Below are 20,077 nucleotides of genomic sequence, written 5' to 3' on the forward strand. Positions count from 1 at the left end.
AGGGGAGGGGAGGGGAGGGGAGGGGAGAAGAGAAGAAGAAGAAGAAGGAGGAGAAGGGAAGGGAACAGTGAGGGAGAGGGAGGGAATGGGATGGGATTCAGTCTTTCCAAGCAGACCAGAGCAATTCAGTTGGAAGCCAAGAGAAGACATTTTGAATCAGTCAGTTTGGAGAGGAGTTTGAGCCACAACAGTTGAGTTGAACCAGCCAGCCAGAGTTCAGAAAGAGACAGAAAGAGTGAGTTAACACAAGTCTCAGAGGCTGAAAAATTCTAGGCCTAGGTTAATAAACAGAGGTTGTAAATTAAAACCTTCAAGTTCATGGCTTGGAGAAGATTAAATTGTATGGAGGCCTAAGGCTAGAGATAGAGAAACACTCTGGGCTCATCTCACTTCATCTGAGAAAATGAAAGCGACATTTCCATTCACACCACCGTGATGTGCTGGGAACTGAGTTCAGGCCTCACGCATGCCAGGCAAGCGATATCATTAGTGAGCTCCAACTGCAGCTTTTTTTGTCGTTCTTGGCAGATTTGCTCCTGTATCTAAAACTTCTCACAGCATATCATGAAAAAGGATCAAAGTAATGTTGTTGGCTTTTCCTCTCAATTGGCCATCTTTATTTTGTGCATTTCCTGGCAATTCTAGTAACGGGATTGCTATAATGAGAGTGTGCGAGCGTCACAAGCTGCCAGGTGTCTGACACCAGCCCTGCTGCAGCTCCATCTGTTGCCCGTCCAGATGCTCACACTGAAACTGGAGAAAGTCCAGGAGAAGGCACAAACTAAGGCCTCACGTGATGCGAAATCTGTCTCAAAAAAAAAAAAAAAAAAAAATCAAACCTCAAAAGTTGCTACGTTACAACCACCTCATATTCCAAAACTCTGTAAGGAGGTGTGACAATAAAGTCAACATTTTTCTGAGAAAACATCAAGTTTTATAATCTTTAGTATAAGTTACACACCAAGCGGGGACAGTCAGGGACGGTTACTTGAGGAAGGTCTCCTGGTGTCCACAGGAGACTCAGAGCCTGCTGACTGACCCATCTGAGAAGTGCTGATGGGACACCTGAGATCCCAGTGTTACATGGACTGATCATCAGTCAGTCAGAGTTCCATGTGTCCACTGGGACTGCAGCTCAGCACAGAATCTCAGCGTACATCAAGGCTAAGTCATTTAAATAAGGCTTAGCTAGAACAAGGAGTGGAAAATTAAAAGTACAACTCGAGGTTTCTTTGTAGCACAAGGCCAAGGGCCAAAAATAAAACCATAAAGAGAGCCCTAGTTACTCAAGAGGCTGAAACAAAAAGGAACTTGAGGCCAGTTCAAGGACAGCCTGGCACTACAGACAGAGCATGGACCAACACAGTTTGAACAAGTCCAGATATCCAAAGCAATGCACCCACAGCTGGATTCCTGGAGTCAGAATGTAAGTCCTTCTACAGCTGCTAAGCACCATGTAGAGGTGTGCTAGCACACGCCACTCACTGACAAAGCACCCAAGCTCCAAGTTTATCACAAAACATTTTCACTCCAAGAACTGGCTCCTAGTAGAGACACAGTGTCCTGTGGCCTGAAACCGGTCTGGGGATCAAACACAAGTTTATCCACACACAGGTTTGGAAAGCACAGCAGACTCTCCTCCGTGGCAGTCACTGAAGCTGCCCTGAGGCTGACCAAGACACAGTGTGCGCTACCTGTCCTTCTTGATTCCACTATCTTGTTTCATACAGACATGATCCAGGCTGACGACACCTATGTTTGGCACCACAGACCATGCAATGCTAGTCACACCAGGAAGAGGTCAAAGAGCACCCGTGCAAATACAGGCTACAGCTCAGAGTTCAAACACCTGTCAACTAGCCTCGGCACTCTGGCAAGGCCTGAGAAACATGGGGAAAATTCCTTCCCTTCACTCACCCATCTCACTTAAAGCAGGAGGTAAGCAACAGGGATTACATGAGAACAGGTTCCTCTTCCCCCAACCCAGTCGCCAATAAAGCTGCTCTTCCCCAAAGCCATGGGCTGCATCTGGAACCACCCTGGGACTGTTCTGATTTGTTTAAACCTAAAGGATAAAAGGAAAAAGCTGCTGGGGTTGGAGTGGGGTGCTAAATTTTAGACCCTTGTTTTATAGTGGCATTTTCTCATCTATGCTGGAATGTCACTAAAATAAAATGCTGTCACCATTTTGGATCACTGTCTAAAATAAAAATGGATGAAAACTGGGATTGTTTATTAAGTAACAACCTAAATAAATCAAGGGGCTGGAGAGATGGCTCAGCGGTTAAGAGCTGGCTGCTCTTCCCGAGGTCCAGAGTTCAATTCCCAGCACCCATGTGATAGGTTACAACCATCTGTACTGAGATCTGATGCCCTCTTCTGGTTTGGAGGTATACATGCAGATAGAGCACTCTTATACATTAAATAAATAAATAAATAAATAAATAAATAAATAAATAAATAATTGATTTTTAAAAATCAAGAGGATAGAGCTGGCAAGATGGCTTAGTGGGTAAGAGCACTGACTGCTGCTCTTCCGAAGTTCAAATCTCGAGTTCAAATCCCAGCAACCACATGGTTGCTCACAAACACCTGTAATGAGATCTGACACCCTCTAATAAATAAATCTTAAACCACCACCACCACCACCACCACCACCACCACCACCACCACCACCACCACCAAGAGGCTTTTAGAAAGATGGGCCGCTCTGACAGAGGGCCATGCCAGGCGGCTCACAACCACCTGTAACGAGATCTGACACCCTCTTCTGGAGTGTCTGAAGACAGCTACAGTGTACTTACATGTAATAAGTAAATCTTGCAGCAGCAGCAGCAGCAGCGGCAGGCTTTTAGAAAGATGTGCTCTGACAGAGGGCCATGCCAGGCGGCTCACAACCACCCGTAACCCAGATCCAGGAGATCTAATGCCTCTGGGGGGCATCAGCTCTCACACAGTCACACAGACAGACAAATTATGTATGTTTAAAGCTTATTAACATTTTTTAACCTTACTATTATTTATATGGGATGGGATTTTGTTTGTATTCATGGGTATGCACCTTGTGAATGCAGTGACCAGAGGCCAGAGGTATCAGATGGCCTCATGTAGTCCAGGCTGGCCTAGTATTAGCTATATAACTATACATAATTCTATGGCCTAGAATTCATGTCCTTGAGCTCCTGATGTGGTTAATAATTAATAGTGGAAAGTATACTTGAATTTTATTTTTTAAAAATTAAGAGAAAAAGTAGCTAAGAAGCTAACCATGGTATTAACAACAACAACAACAAGGCAACAAATTCCAATGGCCAATGTCTGTAACCCTAGTGCTCAGAAGGCAAAGGCGAGACTGCTGTGAACTCAAGGCCAGCCCAAACTTCAGAATGAAACACACTTTCAAAAGCAACCCCCTGCCCCAAATCTTCCACTGAAAATTCAAGAGTTCTTATTTTATTGGGAGGGGAGGGCTGGGGAAGGCGGGGTAAGACCAGGTCTCTCTACATAGCCCTGGCTGTCCTAGAATTCACTATGTAGACATGATTAGCCTTGAACTCACAGAGACCCACTTTCCTCCTAGGTGCTGGAATTAGGATGTGAGCCACCACACCCCAGGAGTCCTAATTTCTGTCTGATATCCTTCAAACCAACCCAGACTCTGCCAGCAACACTGCATGACATAAAGATGGAGTCCACGCTCCATGTATGCATGCTGAGAGGGTGAGCAGGATGGGATGCACAGATTTCTCCCTTCCCTCCAAGAGCTTAAACTACTATGCCAAAAGGCATCCAACAAGGCTTCCAGATGCAGGACCTCACTCATCCAGGGAGAGAAAGACCTGATGTAGTGGCAAAAGGCATGCCTGTCCTGGGGACAGTGAAGAGGCAGCTGAAGGCAAGAAATCCTGTAGGCCACTGGGAGCTTGGTGGAGTTCCAACTGTGAGTGAAGGATGAGATGGGGTTAGTCACGGTCAGTTAGCTGTGTGGGGAGGCTAAGCTTATAACATACAGGAAAACGCAGTTTGAAAAGTTGTACAGGCAAAAAAATCAATATGGCTGAAGACTAGAAATGTAAGATCACTTGATGAACCAGGAAACTAAGCACTAGCAGTGAGCATGTGCTGTGTATTGCTGGACACACCATTTCTGAATTACGTTTCTGAATTATTGACAAAGGTGTTAGTTGGTGAAAAACTATAGTCACTCTGGTTGAGAATATGAAACTGCAAATTTGTGGTGCATGCTGAACCTCACTCTAAATGAGTCTACAGTAAGGGTAAAGTTGTGCCTTGCTTTTGTGAGACAGTTCTGGGATAAAAACACAGTAATTATGGTTTTGGAGAATTCAAAGAAATGCTGCCTCTGCTCTCTGGACAAGCCTCAGATGCTGCTATCTGCACAGTCAGCTGAAGACCACACCACACAGGCCGTGGCACAGTCAGCTCAACACCACATTACACAGGCTGCGGCACAGCCACATGAGAAGAGGCAGCACTCTCAGGCCACTCCAGGAGGGCTGTACAGGAAGCAACCAAAAAGGGCCACAGGGGACTCTCTGGTCTTGCCACTTTATCTGGGTGATGGTGAATGTCCATACCAGTCTTGAATAGGCCCAGGCAAGAGGGGAGTAGTGCTGTGAGACCAGGGCATGGGGATTCAATGTCCAAGGCAAGGAGGAGTGTAGACAAGAACAGACCTAGAAAGAAGAAAGCACATCCCCGATCTCCACCCAGTTCCCAGCAACACCTCCATGTCTAGAGACCACCAACAGGACTCTGCAGTGTGTTACCATAGCCACAGCCACCCAGCTATCAAGACCTGGCAATTCAGCCAGCATGACAAAAGAACTAATTTTTACTTTATGTGTATAAATATTTTGCCTGGATGTGTATCTGTGCACCACATGCATGCCTGGTGCCAAGAAGCCAGAAGAGGAAATATAAGCCCTGGAAACTGGAGTTACAGGCTGTTACGGGCCTCTACATGGGTGCTGGGAACACAACTCAAGTCCTCTGCAAAAAAACACAAGCATGGCTGCTCAGTGGGCAGTAGTGGCAGATATCTTTAGTCTTAGCCATGGGGAGACAGAAACAAGCAAATCTCTGTGAGTTCAGGCCAGTATGGTCTATAGAGCAAGTACTAGGATAGCCAAGGCTACCCAGAATAAACCCTGTCTCAACACACCCCACCCCGCCCCCCCCAAAACAAGCAAGCATTTTCCAGTAATAAGTTTGAGACACTCATTGTTGCCTAAGCCAGCCATCAACTCAATGCAAGCCAGGGAGTCCTTGACCTCTTACTAATCCTGCCTCGGCTTCTCAGTTACAGGCATGCGCCACTGCAGGTCGGGCTAACAATTAACACACACAGCATTTCAAGCCTAAATGCACAGATGTCCCAGCTTAGCCTAGAGAGACAGAACCAAACATTGTGACACTTGGAAATGGAAAGACTGAGCAGTGGTGGCTCACGTCTTTAATCCCAGCACTCAGGAGGCAGAGGCAGGCGGATCTCTGAGTTCGAGACCAGCCTGGTCTACAAAGTGAGTTCCACGACAGCCAGGGCTATACAGAGAAGCCCTGTCTCAAAAAATCAAAAACACAGCCGGGCGTGGTGGCGCACGCCTTTAATCCCAGCACTCGGGAGGCAGAGGCTGGCGGATTTCTGAGTTCGAGGCCAGCCTGGTCTACAAAGTGAGTNCCAGGACAGCCAGGGCTANACAGAGAAACCCTGTCTCGAAAAACCAAAAAAAAAAAAAAAATCAAAAACAGAACAAAAAAAAGCAAGCAAGCAATAAACTAAAGGAAATCTGGGCTGCTCAGTCAGTGAAGTGTGTGCTACAAGCAGAAGGATCTGAGTTTAGAACCCTCACCCCATGCCATGGAAAAGCTAGGTATAGCTGTGTGTGTCTGTGACCCTTGCTAGAGCGAGAGGGCAAAGACAGGCATATTTCAGTGGCGGGCTGGCCATGCAGTTTAGTCAAAGCAGTAAGCTTCAGGTCCTGAGACCCTGCATAAAAAAACAAGTGGAGAACAGTATCGGGAAGACACACCTGATGTTGTGTTTCTAACCGCTCCCCGCCATACACCATAACACGCCCCCACCACACACACCACACACCTCCACATCATCTCAACCACACCCCACAACCACCCCTCAGCCACACCATACCAGCAACAAGTTCAAGCATGCACGCGCACACACACACACACACACACACACACACACCACTACACTCAGAGACACACACCATACCACATACACTCTTTACACACATACAAACTAAGGCAGTCTGAAAAGGGTATGCATCAACAGTGGTCCATTCATTATACCAAATGGGCTTATATTAATGTAAGAGATTAATAACAAACAGAGGAAGCTTAGTATAAGCTATACAAAACTGCAATTGACTTTATAAAAACTAAATGTTTGAAGATAAAATTTCTCCTTAAAAATCTATATTGAACGCCGGGCGTGGTGGCGCACGCCTTTAATCCCAGCACTCGGGAGGCAAAGGCAGGCGGATTTCTGAGTTCGAGGCCAGCCTAGTCTACAAAGTGAGTTCCAGGACAGCCAAGGCTACACAGAGAAACCCCGTCTCGGAAAACAAAAAACAAACAAAAAATCTATGTTGATGGCTAGGGACAATGAGGCAGAAACAGACAGATAGGGGCCTCTGTGAATTTGAGGCCAGATAGGGCTACATAGTAAGACCCTGCCTCAAAAAATAAACACACTAACATACTTAAGTCCACCTATGCTCAGGGCCTGGCAAGATGGCTCCATGGGTACAAAGCTCATGGGTAAGCTAACAAACTGAGCTTGAGCCCCGGACCACACACGCACATACAAATTAGATCTAATCAAAGAAACAAATCTATGTTCGGAGACTGTGAGAAGTGATCAGTGGTAGACATGTACTTACCATGTGACAAGCCTGGGTATTCTCCTTCCCAGCAGTAACCTGATGACATGCCACACTCCTACTGAGGGGAAACTGCGAGGGACGGCTAAGTAACTCAGTCCTGGATCATGGCCTTGGAAGATCCCATGCTTATGATAAATAGCATTAACTTAGCAAATATGTTTGGGTTTCATGAGTGAAATTTGGGGCTTTTTTATGAACTCTGAGCAATTTCCCCCTTGCAATGCTGAGGATAGAAACCAGGGCCTCACACATTCAAACCAGGCACATTCCACCCCAACCACACCCACGGTGCCACTAATCTCAACTTGGAAAATAACATCTAGCCAGGAGTAGCTGGGATTCCTCACGTACCCAGGAGTCTGAAGTAGGAGGATGCTGTGATGTCAGGAAAGTGACACGGTATTTAAAGAAAGAAAAGGGAGGGAGTGGCAATATCACCTACCAGCAGGCAACAGGCTCTTGGTTTAAACCACTCTGGTCTATGCACAAACTTCTAAAACAAAAGGACATTCTGCTGGTGAAGGAAATAAAGGCTTATTTTCACTCCTTTGCATTTCTGAAGTTATAAAACATTGCTGGTAAAGCTAAGTCCATTGGTATTTACTTTCTTTAGCAGAGAAAACAGAGATAAAAAAGAAACTACCAAGAGCAGGAGAAGTTCCAAGGAAGTTCAAGCTATTTTTGTTTTGTTTGTTTGCTTGTTGATTTTTGTTTGTTTGATACACAGTCTCACTACACAACCCTGGCTGACCTGGACTCACTATGTAGACCAGGGTGGCCTCAAACTCACAGAGCTCTGCCTCCCAAGTGTAAAGGCATATGCCACCACGCCTGGTTTAGGATATTTTTAACACAAAGAGAACTCTAGTTTTCAAAAGCAGCTCCAGGACTGGAAATGTAGCTCACTGGCAAATCAAGCACTAACAGCGTGTGCAGGGCTCCACTCCAATCCCCAGTGCCATACTAATGAATAAGTAAGTAAATAGATAGATAGATAGATAGATAGATAGATAGATAGATAGATAGCAGTCCCACCAAAGCATCTATCCCTATTTTCTTCTCTTAAAAGAATGTATGACCGGCAGGGGTGGCGCACGCCTTTAATCCCAGCACTTGGGAGGCAGAGGCAGGTGATTTCTGTCTCGAAAAACCAAAAAAAAAAAAAAAGAAAAAAAAATGTATTTGTATGACAGTGTGTGGGACTGGGAGGGTAGAATGTGTACATGCCATAAAGTGCATGTGGGGGTTGCAGGACCTCTGGGAATCAATCGGCTCTCTCTGGACAGCGTGACCTAGAGATGGAACGTGGCCTGTCCGACTTGCACAGCTGGCACTTTCACATAGAGTCCCGTCCTAGTCTCTATTTTCTATATAGAAGGTTATTCTATAAAGCATTTCCTTAAAGAGAGAGTATACCCATGGAATTTAAAGGCACTGAAGTATTTCTCAAAAACTAAAATAGTATCACAATAAGTCTAAGACTCTTGGGTGTGCCATGTTATCAATGGATCATCTACTTTCATAACCACCAAATACACTTCTCCGAGACAATTTCAAGTGTTCTGGGACAGCTCCAGTAACGCTTCTGAGCTTAGCTAAATTTAGAAGCAAAACCTTAGTAAGTCACTGATAGCTAGGCAGCCAAAATGCAGTCATGAGCGCTTCTAAATTAACTAAAAAAAAAAAAAAAATCCGCACAATGTCTTACAAAGTTTGTTCCTTGAAAATATCCAACTACCTTCAGGAAGTTCTTACAACGGGGCATTAAGTATTATTTAGACCTTGAAACCTGGTCAAGGTAGGTGATTTTAAGAATTCATCAAGGGCTGGTGAGATGGCTCAGTGGGTAAGAGCACCCGACTACTCTTCCGAAGGTCCAGAGTTCAAATCCCAGCAACCACATGGTGGCTCACAACCATCCGTAATGAGATCTGGCGCCCTCTTCTGGGTGTCTGAAGACAGCTACAGTGTACTTACATATAATAAATAAATAAATAAATAAATAAATAAATAAATAAATAAATAAATAAAAAAGAATTCATCAAAATGCTAGAATAGAACACAAGCCTGTAAGAAGGAACAAGGTAACCAGCCAGCTAAGCCTGAAGCTCAGTCATCTATAGCAGACCTCACTCAACACCAAACACTCCTCTCGATCACATAGCAGGTCAGACCGTATAAATCACAAAACAACTCCAATAATCTACACAGACTAAAGCCATACAAAACGTGAGACAGCCACAACAGTATGAAAAGAGAAGCACCTAGAATTGAAACATGTTCCTCAATAAATAATAAGTCAAAGAAATGAGAGAATAATTTGAGATAAGAATAAAAACTGGGAGTCAGGCGGTAGTGGCGCATACCTACCTTTAATCCCAGCACTTGGGAGGCAGAGGCAGGCGGATTTCTGAGTTCGAGGCCAGCCTGGTCTACAGAGTGAGTTCCAAGACAGCCAGGGCTACACAGAAAAACCCTGTCTCGAAAAACAAAAACCAAAATAAATAAATAAATAAATAGATAAATAAAAACTGGGGGCCAGCAAGATCGTTCAGCCAGGGAAGGTGCTTGCTACCTAGCCCAAAGAACTGGGTTAGAGTCCCAGAACATAAGGTAGAAAAAGAGAATAAACTCTAGCAAGGTGTGCTCTGACGTCCATCCATACCCTTGGTGTAATATGTACACACTGGTTTTGTAGAGGACCTGTGTTTGGGTCACAGCTCCAGCTACAGGTATCTGACATTTTCTTCTAGACTTCAAAGGTACCTGTATGTGCACAAGCGTGCACACATGCACATACACACCATATTCAAAAAATATTTTTTTAAAAGTTACGTTTTCCTGTGTAGCTCTGGCTATCCTGAAACTCACTCTGTAGACCAAGCTGGCCCTGAATTTAAGAAATCTGCTGGTGCTCGCTTTGGCAGCACATATACTAAAATTGGAACGATACAGAGAAGATTAGCATGGCCCCTGAGCAAGGATGACACGCAAATTCGTGAAGCGTTCCATATTTTTCAAACTTTATATGCCCCAATATAGGGGAATGCCAGGGCCAAAAGAATGGGAATGGGTGGGTAGGGAAGTGGGGGGCGCTATGGGGGACTTTTGGGATAGCATTGGAAATGTAATTGAGGAAAATATGTAATAAAAATATTAAAAATTAAAAAATAAATAAATAAATAAATAAAAGAAATCTGCTGGGCTGGTGAGATGGCTCAGTGGGTAAGAGCACCCGACTGCTCTTCCGAAGGTCCAGAGTTCAAATCCCAGCAACCACATGGTGGCTCACAACCATCCGTAATGAGATCTGATGCCCTCTTCTGGTGTGTCTGAAGACAGCAACAGTGTACTTACATATAATAAATAAATAAATCTTTAAAAAAGAAAAGAAAAGAAAAGAAATCTGCCTGCCTTTGTCTCTGGAGTGCTGGGATTAAAGGTGTGGGCCACCTCTGACACCATCACCACCACCTAGAAAAAAAATAAGTATTTTCTTAAAGAGAAAATGGAAACAAAGAAATGCACAATGTTTGTTACATGCTTGTAGTCCTAACACTGAAGAGGAAAGGCTGGAGGACCAGTTGTTCAGGGCTACCCTCAGCTACACAACTGCCTTAGGGTTTCCACTGCTAAGAAGAGGTACCATGACCAAGGCAACTCTTATAAGGACAACATTAACTGGGGCTGGCTTACAGGTTCTGGGGTGCAGTCCATTTTCATCATGGCAGGAAGCACAGCAGGTTCAGACAGGCATAGTGCTGGAAGAGCGGAGAGTTCTACATTGTCATCCTAAGGAAACTAGGAGGGGACAGTTTCCAGGCAGCTAGGAGGAGGGCCTTGAAGCCCACCCCTACAGTGACACACTTCCTCCAGAAGGCCCCACCCCTACTCCAACAAGGCCTTACCTCCTAATAGAGCTACTCCCTGGGCCAAGTATATACAAACCACCACCACAACAAAAAACTAGATAAAAACAGAAGACCCAGCAGCCATGTGCGTCATTTAACACCCTAGACCCTTGGGGTGTTGCTGTTCCGAAGCTGAGTTAACTCATCTAGTGTGCATTTTACACCACCCAGTGCAGACGGGGCTCAGTGCAGCATGGCTGCAATCCTAGTGCCCGGAGGCTGAGAGGAAGGTTGTGAATTCAAGGCCGGCCTGAGCTCTACTTTTCTTTGAAGAAAGGAGAGTATTAGTGGCACACAACTCTAATCACAGCACCCAGGAGATGAGGCAGGTGGCAGTGAGTTCAAGGCCAACCTGGTCTATAGAGTGAAATCCAGACAACCCAGGTATACATAATGAGACCCTCACTGAAACAAACAACACAGGCAAAAATTTTTTTAATTAAAAACAAAAACAAAAAGGGTTGAGGACAGGCATAGTAGTGTCCATTAGTTCAAGGGCAGCCTGGTCTATATGGTGAGTTTCAGAGCAGCCTGGGATACACAGTGAGACCCTGTCTCAAACACTAAAAAATACACCAACAATTTCAGCATTGCCAAAGAAAAAGTATTTGAGGCCAGTCTGAGACATAAGCAAGACTGTATATATCTCAAAATTGAAAACAGAGAACCCCAAAGGCTCAGAAAGTCAGGCAGGGTGGCCAATGTAGGGGTGCCCCAGCTACCACCTGGTAAGGCAGGAGGCCTGAAGCCAGTCTAAATGGTACATCAAGACTCCATGCCGGGCGTGGTGGCGCACGCCTTTAGTCCCAGCACTTGGGAGGCATAGGGAGGCGGATCTCTGAGTTTGAGGCCAGCCTGATCTGAGTTTGAGGCCAGCCTGGTCTACAGAGTGAGTTCCAGGACAGCCAAGGCTACACAGAGAAACTGTGTAGGGTGGGGGTGGGGGTGGGGGTGGGGGAAGACTCCATGTCAATTAAAACATAGTACCTCCAACCAAGCCTAGACCAGAAAATGACTTGACTGGGTCACTTGCAGACTTAAGAACAATTCCTTCCTGCTGGGCCTTTATTGCTTACAGAAGGTCAGAGAGAAATGCAAGGGGCTGCACTCACACAGGCTACAACCTGTAGTAGTAGTAGTAGTAGTAGTAGTAGTAGTAGTAGTAGTAGTAGTAGTAGCCCGAGGCCAGGAAGCTCAGCAGCTGGGTAAGCAGCTGCCCAACTCCAGAAACAACTGAGAGCCTGATGTGTCTCCTGCAGTTAACCTCACCCAGGAAATCAATTAGGTAGTAAATTTCACAGTAAGAGTCATCATGGCTATCAGTTACTTCTTTGTATTAGGTGAGGCCCTCAGTCACAAACTCACCTGCATGGGTATCTGATGTAGATGATTCTACAGCAACTTTTCCAAGAACTGACAAATCTTAAGTGTGGTCTTCTCTGATAACCTATCATTCTCTAGAGGTACAGGACACTCAGGGATGAAGGACCTGCTTACGTCACTGCGTGCATCTGAATCCGGTTGGTTTGTTTTCATGTCTGTACTCTCAGAAAATACAGTAATCGTGGAGGCCGGCATTCGAAGAGCAATGAAGGCTGTACACGCTAAATGCTTTTTCCTGAAAAGTCCTAGAAACATTGACATTGATGAGGTGGGCGGGGCTTTTATAAACTTTCCAGTGAGGACTTGAAGTTACTTAATTTCAAAAAAGTTATCTGGCCACAGGAGAAAGTATAACCTCACTTTCCTTACATTCTCCAATTAAATTATCCTAATAAAAATTATAAAATAGCTAGGCAGTGGTGGCACACGCCCTTAATCCCAGCACTTGGGAGGCAGAGGCAGGTGGATTTCTGAGTTCAAGGCCAGCCTGTTCTACAGAGTGAGTTCCAGGACAGCCAGAGCTACACAGAGAAACCCTGTCTCGAAAAAAACAAAAAAAAAGTAAATTAATAAAATCACTTGACCTTTAATGTATTAAGATGCTGTACATCGTTCCGAATCATTGATTACATTTCAAAGCCAAACATTCTGCAAAATGTGACATATAGTAAACCAGAGGCTTGACTAGAACTAAAAGCTGACCCCAAAAATAGGATAAAGAAACCTCTGAATTTGTAATAGAACCAGTTGTGCTCTAACAGGCACCCATGCCAATGTTTCTAGCCCTTGTGTAGAGAGATTACAAGAGAGGGCTACACAGGGACATCCTTTCTAAAAAAAAACAAAACAAAACAAAGCAAAGCAAAGCCCAAGCAAACAAAATGGAAGTTATTAGTGACCTACCGCCTGGAGAACTGTCAATCTATGCCTTTTGAGTTTATGAAGGTCATGTCCACAAACACCCCTACTGTTAGAAAGCTGGCCAGAGAGAGTGAGAGTCCTCCACAAGCCCCACCCCCAGCCTCCAGACTACGGGAAATGCCCGTGCTGGAGAACGAGGAGGTTTCTCAACATCTTCTAGCACAGATGGAACTTTAAGCATATCTGCACTATAAACTTAACAAAACCCAGTTTGTTTCCCTATCTTCTTCTAGACACGAGCTAGGGGCCTGTCTAGAAGATTCATTTGGTTCAAAGAAGGAGAACGGAGACAAACCACACACACACAGAGTGAGCACTGGTGGTGCGCACCTTCAGTCCCAGCACTGGGGAGGCAGAGAGAGGTCTCCAACCTGGTCTACATGCTTGAGGTCAAGTCAACCAGGTATACATCTCAGACCTTGTCTCAAAACAAACTGCAGTGTATCTAGAAAATCACACCCAATTCCTCTAGTATCATAATTACCTACTAACTTAATAACAGAGCTATGAAGATGAATAATCACCTTAAAGAACAGCACAACATAAAATGTGCCTCAGGAAACAAGCATTTTCGATCTCAAAAGCTGTTTAAATATTTGACAAATCTGGTTATCATAGTCCCATAACACACTGGCTAACTCTGAAATAATTCCTTACTGTTATCAGCGACAGAGGTGCTGTTAGATCTGGTCTAGCCGAGAATTTAGGGACCGTTCTCTGCAACTGTCTTAAAGCAAGTAGCCATCAGCCCAGGCAGCAGACAACAGGACAACACAGTATCAACTGTCCCCTGTGAGATTCAGAACTAAATTATTAATAGAAACAATCAAGAAACTGAGCACAGGGAACGAGGAGAGTCAATTATAGAACATTATCTTCATGTATTATGTAACCACTAAAATAATTAGTAAAATATGGAAAATACCAACTTTTAAAAGTTATGTTTTAGCCAGGCGCACGCCCTTGGCACTGGTACTCAAGAGGCAAAGGTAGGTAGATCTCTGTGAGTTCAAGGCCAGCCTGGTCAATAGAGGAAGTTCCAGCACAGCCAAGGCTACATAGAGAAACCCTGCCCAAAAACCAAAAATGAATGAATGTATGAATGAATGAATGTATGAATGAATGAATGTGTGGTGTGTTTCCCGCAGATGTTGCAGAGGGACACTGGGGTTCTGGGTATAGGCACACTGACTGTGCATGTCAGGCATACTGACTGTGCATGTTAGGCACCCCGACTGTGCATGTTAGGCACACTGACTGTGCATGTTAGGCATGCCCTTTGCCACTGAGCTCCATTTTCAGCTACCTGGTGTTTTTACCCACATACAAACCCACATACATGCACACACATGCATACACATGCTTGCCAAGCAAGCTGCACAGGTAAAGGTCAGGGACAACTTTCAGGAGTCAATCCTCTCCTTCTACTATGTTGATTCCAGGAAGAGACCTCAGCTCATCAGGTTTGGCAGCAAGCCTCTTTACCCATGGAGCCATCTCAACAGCCTATACTGTGCAGTAATAAAACTTAGAAGAGTTCTAAAATAGTAATACTAAAAGGGTTTATACAGAATTTGGAGTTTCCTATCCCCCCCACCCCCAAATAATGTAGGATAAAGTAAGTTTAAATGGGCTGGGTGTGGTGGCACAAGCCTCTAATCCCAGCACTTGGGAGGCAAAGAGAACTCAAAGATCACAGATCTCTGTGAGTTCAAGGCCAGCCCGGTCTACACAGAGTTCCAGAACATCCAGGGCTACATAATGTGTCCCTCACGCAAACAAACCAAAACTAAAATCAAATCTATCAGCTGAGCTCTGGGACAGGGTTTTGCAATCCTGAATTTGAGGTAACAGCAGACAAGCACTTACCAGTTTAGTGGGCAGAGGCATAGGATTTAGGAGTTCTCCAACACTGCCTATGGTCCTGAATCATATTAGTAAAATTAACAACAGCTAGCCAGTTACTGTCTATGTATGTTAGTCATAGCTTTGAGCACACTAATGAGTTAGCTCTTTTAAACTTTATGGTGGCCCTAGGAAGGCAGGTATTGTTATTCACATTTTACAGATGAGATAACCAAAATGCAAAATTGCTAAGTAAACTGTCTAAGATCCCAAGTTCACTTGGCTAGTTATTAGGAGAACTAAGATTCAGAAGCTAGCCTGGAGTCCAGCTCTTTATACCACAGAGAAGCGGTTGTTTTCACTTCACATGAAGGAGGCAGTGAAACCAGAGAGGATTTGCCAAGCAGTGCAGGACTTTCCTCAGTCGTCTGGGCTTGGTTGGTTTCTTAAGGTCTCAAAGCTTTGACAGTAAGCACAGACTGTGGTGTACTTTAGTCTAAGAAAGATTTAAAACCAGGGCTGGAGAGATGCTTTGCTCTTAAGAGAGTGGCCTGCTCTCCCTAATGACCAGAGCTTGATTCCCAGTACAGATGTTGGATGGTTCACAGCTCTAGAGAAAGCAGCACACCCTCTTTTGGCCTTAGTTCCTGAGCTACCTCTAGTTTCCTTCACAGGGCAGAAAACACTTAACCGTTCTTAAGGTCAAGACCTCCAGCAAGGGCTTCAACCTTCTGTCACCGAGGCAGGCTGGGGAGCCTCCAGGGGAGAGAGACTGCGTGTCATCAGTCATTTCTTTCCCCAGAAGAGGAAGTGGCTCTCTCCCAGCTCCTCAAGACCTGCAGGAACTGAAAGTTCATTCTCAGCACTGGGGTGGAAACTGACACTCAGCTGACAAGGTGAACGGAAGGGTCAGGAAGCAACTTGCTTTGAAAGAAACTGGTATCTTAGAAACTAAGCTGAGCACGGTGGCTCCTGTCTGTAATCCTCACAGGCTGAGGCAGGAGGGCTTGCCCGAGTTTGAGGCCAGACTGACTACATAGTGATTTCTGTTAACTGACGACTACAAAGTGAAGCAGTGTCTGAAAAAAAAAAAAAAGAGAAAGAGAAAGAGCACAGTTCGCATCTAGGTACTTCACATCTGCAATCCTGGACTCAAAAGGCTACCATAAAGGAAAACCTCGGGCTGGAGAGATGGCTCAGCCGTTAAGAGCACTGATTCTTCTTCTGAAGGTCCTGAGTTCAAATCCCAGAAACCACATGGTGGCTCACAACCATCTGTGATGGGATCTGACGCCCTCTTCTGGTGTGTGTCTGAAGACAGCTGCAGTGTACTTACATAGAATAAATAAATCTTAAAAAAAAAAAAAAAAAAAGAGGAAAACCAGGTCTCTCTGCACTATACTGTGAGTTCCAGGCCAAGCTAGATCCCAGAACGAGACCTTTTCTCGTACCTACACACAAAAGCAAAAATAAGATGCATAAAGTTAACAACTCTCCTGGTCCAATGAAACGAGCAGATACCTCTCAAAGGATGACAGGAACAAACCCCAAATGGTCAATAAAAATATGAACAAGTATTATTCAACCTCACCAGCCATCAGAGAAATGAAAATTAAAACTACAGAGCTCCCAGCTCACAGCTGTAGGAAGTCAGTCCTCTTCTGGCCTCTTCAAGCACTGTATACACATGTGGTGCAGACACACATGCAGGTAAAACACTCATACAGAAAATAAATTTAAAATCTAAAAAAGAAGTAACAATAAATGCTTAAGATTTGTTTACAAAGGGAAACCCTTCATATACTTCTGATGGGAATACAAACTACTCCAGCCACTACGGAAACCAGCACGGGCATTCCTTTAAAAGCTAAAGCTAGAGCCAATGAGATGACAACTCAGCAAGTCGCTCAAGCTTCGTGGCCCAAGTGCAATCCCCAGGATTCACGTGTCAGAAGGAACAGACCAACACCACCACACTGTCCGGTGACTGACACATGCATGCTGTAACATGCTCACAATGCACCCCACACACGATTAAACAGAAAAAGAAAGCCCGAGGAAGGAGACCTGACTTCATTCACACTTGTTCTCTCTCCTCCACATGCATACTGAGACACTCATTTACACATAATATAAACACATGAAGACAATGAAAAATTAAAAACTAAAACTAAACAGCCCATGTGACCAAGCTGCGTCATTCCTCTCCTATGTCTTTGAGACTCAACCTCAAGATCAGAGGTCTCTGATTAGTGTTCACCACAGCACTAGCACAGCAGCTAAGCCATGGAGCCAACATAGGCGGCCAATAACAGAATCAAGAATATGTAGCTTGTGTGTGTGTCTGTGTGTGTGTATACAAAATACATTTTTTTTTCAGCCAAAGAAGTGGTTTGCAGGAAAATGGGTGCAAATGTAGGTAATTATATTAAAGGAGTTAAGTCAGTGTCAGAAAACCAAATACCAAGTGTTTTCTCTCTTTGTGGGCCATACACTGTAGAGATTCAAAAACCATATACATGGCCGGGCGTGGTGGTGCACACCTATTTAATCCCAGCACTGGGGAGGCAGAGGCAGGTGGATTTCTGAGTTTGAGGCCAGCCAGGGCTACACAGAGAAACCCTGTCTTGAAAAAAACAAAACAAAACAAAAAAAACCGAAACCATATACATACATAGATATATACTAATGACATAAAAGTAGCAAAGAACATGCTAAAGGAGGAAAATATGCTCCCAGAACATTATATACATGCATGAGAACAGATTTCCATTACATTGTATAATAACAACAAAGACCGGTACAAAGAAAGGTCTGTTTGTTTGTTTTGTTTGTTTGGGACAGGGGTTCTCTGTGTAGCCTGGCTGTTCTGGAACTCACTCTGTAGACTCAGCTGGTCTATAACTCAGAGATCTACCTGCCTCTGACTCCAAAGTGTTGGGATTAAAGGCGTGCACCACCTAGCTTAATTTTTTTAAGAACAGAAAAAGTACTTAAAACACAACACTCTAGTTTAGCCAACACTACCCACAGGTAGTGGATTTCTCAGTATACCAACACTAGAATTTAAAACATTCCTACTTTCTATTTCTTTATAACTTTTACTCAAATACCACACAGGAGATACAGACACCAGTAGATGCCTGGCAGAAAGCCATAATGTTCCCTTTAGCATCTCTCATAGCATCCTCTCCAACTCCTAACAGCCAAAACCTATACAGGTACTTAGCTCACACAGTGAAGACTGGAGGATTCCAGGTTTGGGCCTCTACAGCTCCCCTAACAGAGGCACACGTTGGAGCTGGTGACAGGGCTTCACGTGTAAATGCACTTGCCACGACACTGGTTAAGCTGAGCGGGAGCACCAGGACCCACACAATGGAAAGAGAGAAAATGACTGACCTTCACAGGCACGCTATGGCACACATACCCTCCCCACACCACCCCCCACAAATATACATGTCAAATTAACAATCTAAGTGAAGAGGTTTTTAAAGGGCCTTGCCTTGGGCTGCTTAGTACCTTAGTACAGTAATGTGTTTTTCTTGCAGAGCTGCTGAACAGAGAGAGTAGTTTGTTTCTTCTCCACCAGCAAAGGCGACCAACCCAGAGTGTGTTCAGAAAATGTAACCCTGAGCCATACAGGCAGCAGACGGGCAGATGCCCAAAAAGCAGAAAGTAAACCCAAAACCTATTTCTCAAGCAGTTCAGGAAGGTAGTGAGTGAATGCTGGTTTCCTTCTAGAACCACTGAAGGCAAGTAAGCAACCCTCAGAGAATTCACAGGGGTCTGTGGACTTAAAGCGACCCTTGGACCCCTAGCAGCAGTACTTGAGGCACATTACTCATACATCCCAACATGGCAGTTTTATGTGGGCCAAGGCTAAACTACAATACAAAGAGCTCTTCACACGCCGTACTTTAGCATTGAGTTACAGCCCCAGTCTCTTCCTCGGGGCCCATTCCAAGCCTCTGTATGGCGATGGGAAACTTAAGCGCACTCAGTGCAAAGGCGTGAAGTGTGCAGGAACAGTCCTTTCACTTAAAGCCCCAGTCACCCTGCTCTGCAAGCCAAACATAAGCACATAAAAGAACAAGAAAGGCGGATGAATTTAAAACCACGCTGGGCAACAGATATAATCTCAAAACAGAACAAGCAAAGAAACAAAAAGTAAACAACAGGAAAAGGAGAGAGAGGACAAGTGTCTCCATATGTCAATCAAAGTTTAAGGACCCATGCCACTCCAGCCACTTTTCAATGTGTCACAAGAGCTATCAAATGTCAGAGCAGTGCTGCAGCTGGCTTACTCCCCACAGAAAGGAGAAAACTGTTTTACCAACAACTCTTCACAGAGAAATCTCCCTCCTCTTCACGAAGCTGTCTCAGAACTATGAGACAAAGGGCAAGCACTGTATCAACACACACATTCATATTCATTCTTGCGCTCTCATTTTTTGGAGTACAGCCACAAGATTACTAACAAACAGCTAATGGCCACTGTTCAAAAGCAATACTGGCATTATGACTTCATACCCCAGTTATCTACCAAATTGGAAAGACTCAAGTGTATGGGTTTCTCTCCCCAAACAGAATGTGAAAGTAAAACACATGAATGTTCTGATTCACCTTCTTCATCATAAACACTCCCAGGAGAACATCAAAACTTGTCAGTCAATTATGGTCTAGGTCTAGGACAAACTTAAGACAGTCATCAGGGAATGCTGTTGCTTAGAGTCCCTGGTTTTGTTTAATTTGTTGATCCAGTGTTAACAGGCAATAGGATACACTAAGAAGAATATGAACTGCCAGCCCTGCAAGTTCAAGTTCCTAGAAGTTAAATGTGGCCTTTATGAATTTAAGACAAACAAAAATCGTGTCAGGCATGGTGGGCCTCACCTATAATCTTAGACTATATAGTGAGTTCTGAGCAGTCCTGGGTTACAGAGACCCTGTCTCAAAAACAAAACAAAACAAAACAAAACAAAACAAAACAAAACCCAAATGAAGAGAAACTGGTTATAAAGAGTTTTCTTTCTTTTTTTTCTTTTTTCTTTTTTTTTGTTTTTCGAGACAGGGTTTCTCTGTGTA

At 44.4% G+C, this 20,077-nt stretch overlaps 1 protein-coding gene and 1 non-coding gene across 5 annotated transcripts in view; one reads left to right on the top strand and one right to left on the bottom strand.

Annotated features, from left to right (window-relative positions):
• Positions 1-20,077, bottom strand: part of Grb2 (growth factor receptor bound protein 2) — a 67,483-nt gene that overhangs the window by 35,365 nt on the left and 12,041 nt on the right. Inside the window, exon 1 of one of the 4 annotated variants that reach the window (XM_029483667.1) lies at positions 12,206-12,468. The exons of the other annotated variants lie outside the window; for them this stretch is intronic. Coding sequence (XP_029339527.1) covers positions 12,206-12,211 — 6 coding nt within the window. The 5' untranslated portion in view covers positions 12,212-12,468. Of the gene's footprint in view, positions 1-12,205; positions 12,469-20,077 lie in introns of those variants that run through there. 4 annotated transcript variants of the gene reach the window in all.
• LOC115032580 lies at positions 9,841-9,947 on the top strand. The gene has a single exon (XR_003838225.1). It is a non-coding gene; the product is annotated as a U6 spliceosomal RNA (small nuclear RNA).

This window comes from Mus caroli, chromosome 11 (genome assembly GCF_900094665.2).
Source record: "Mus caroli chromosome 11, CAROLI_EIJ_v1.1, whole genome shotgun sequence".
NCBI classification, from domain to species: Eukaryota; Metazoa; Chordata; class Mammalia; order Rodentia; family Muridae; genus Mus; species Mus caroli.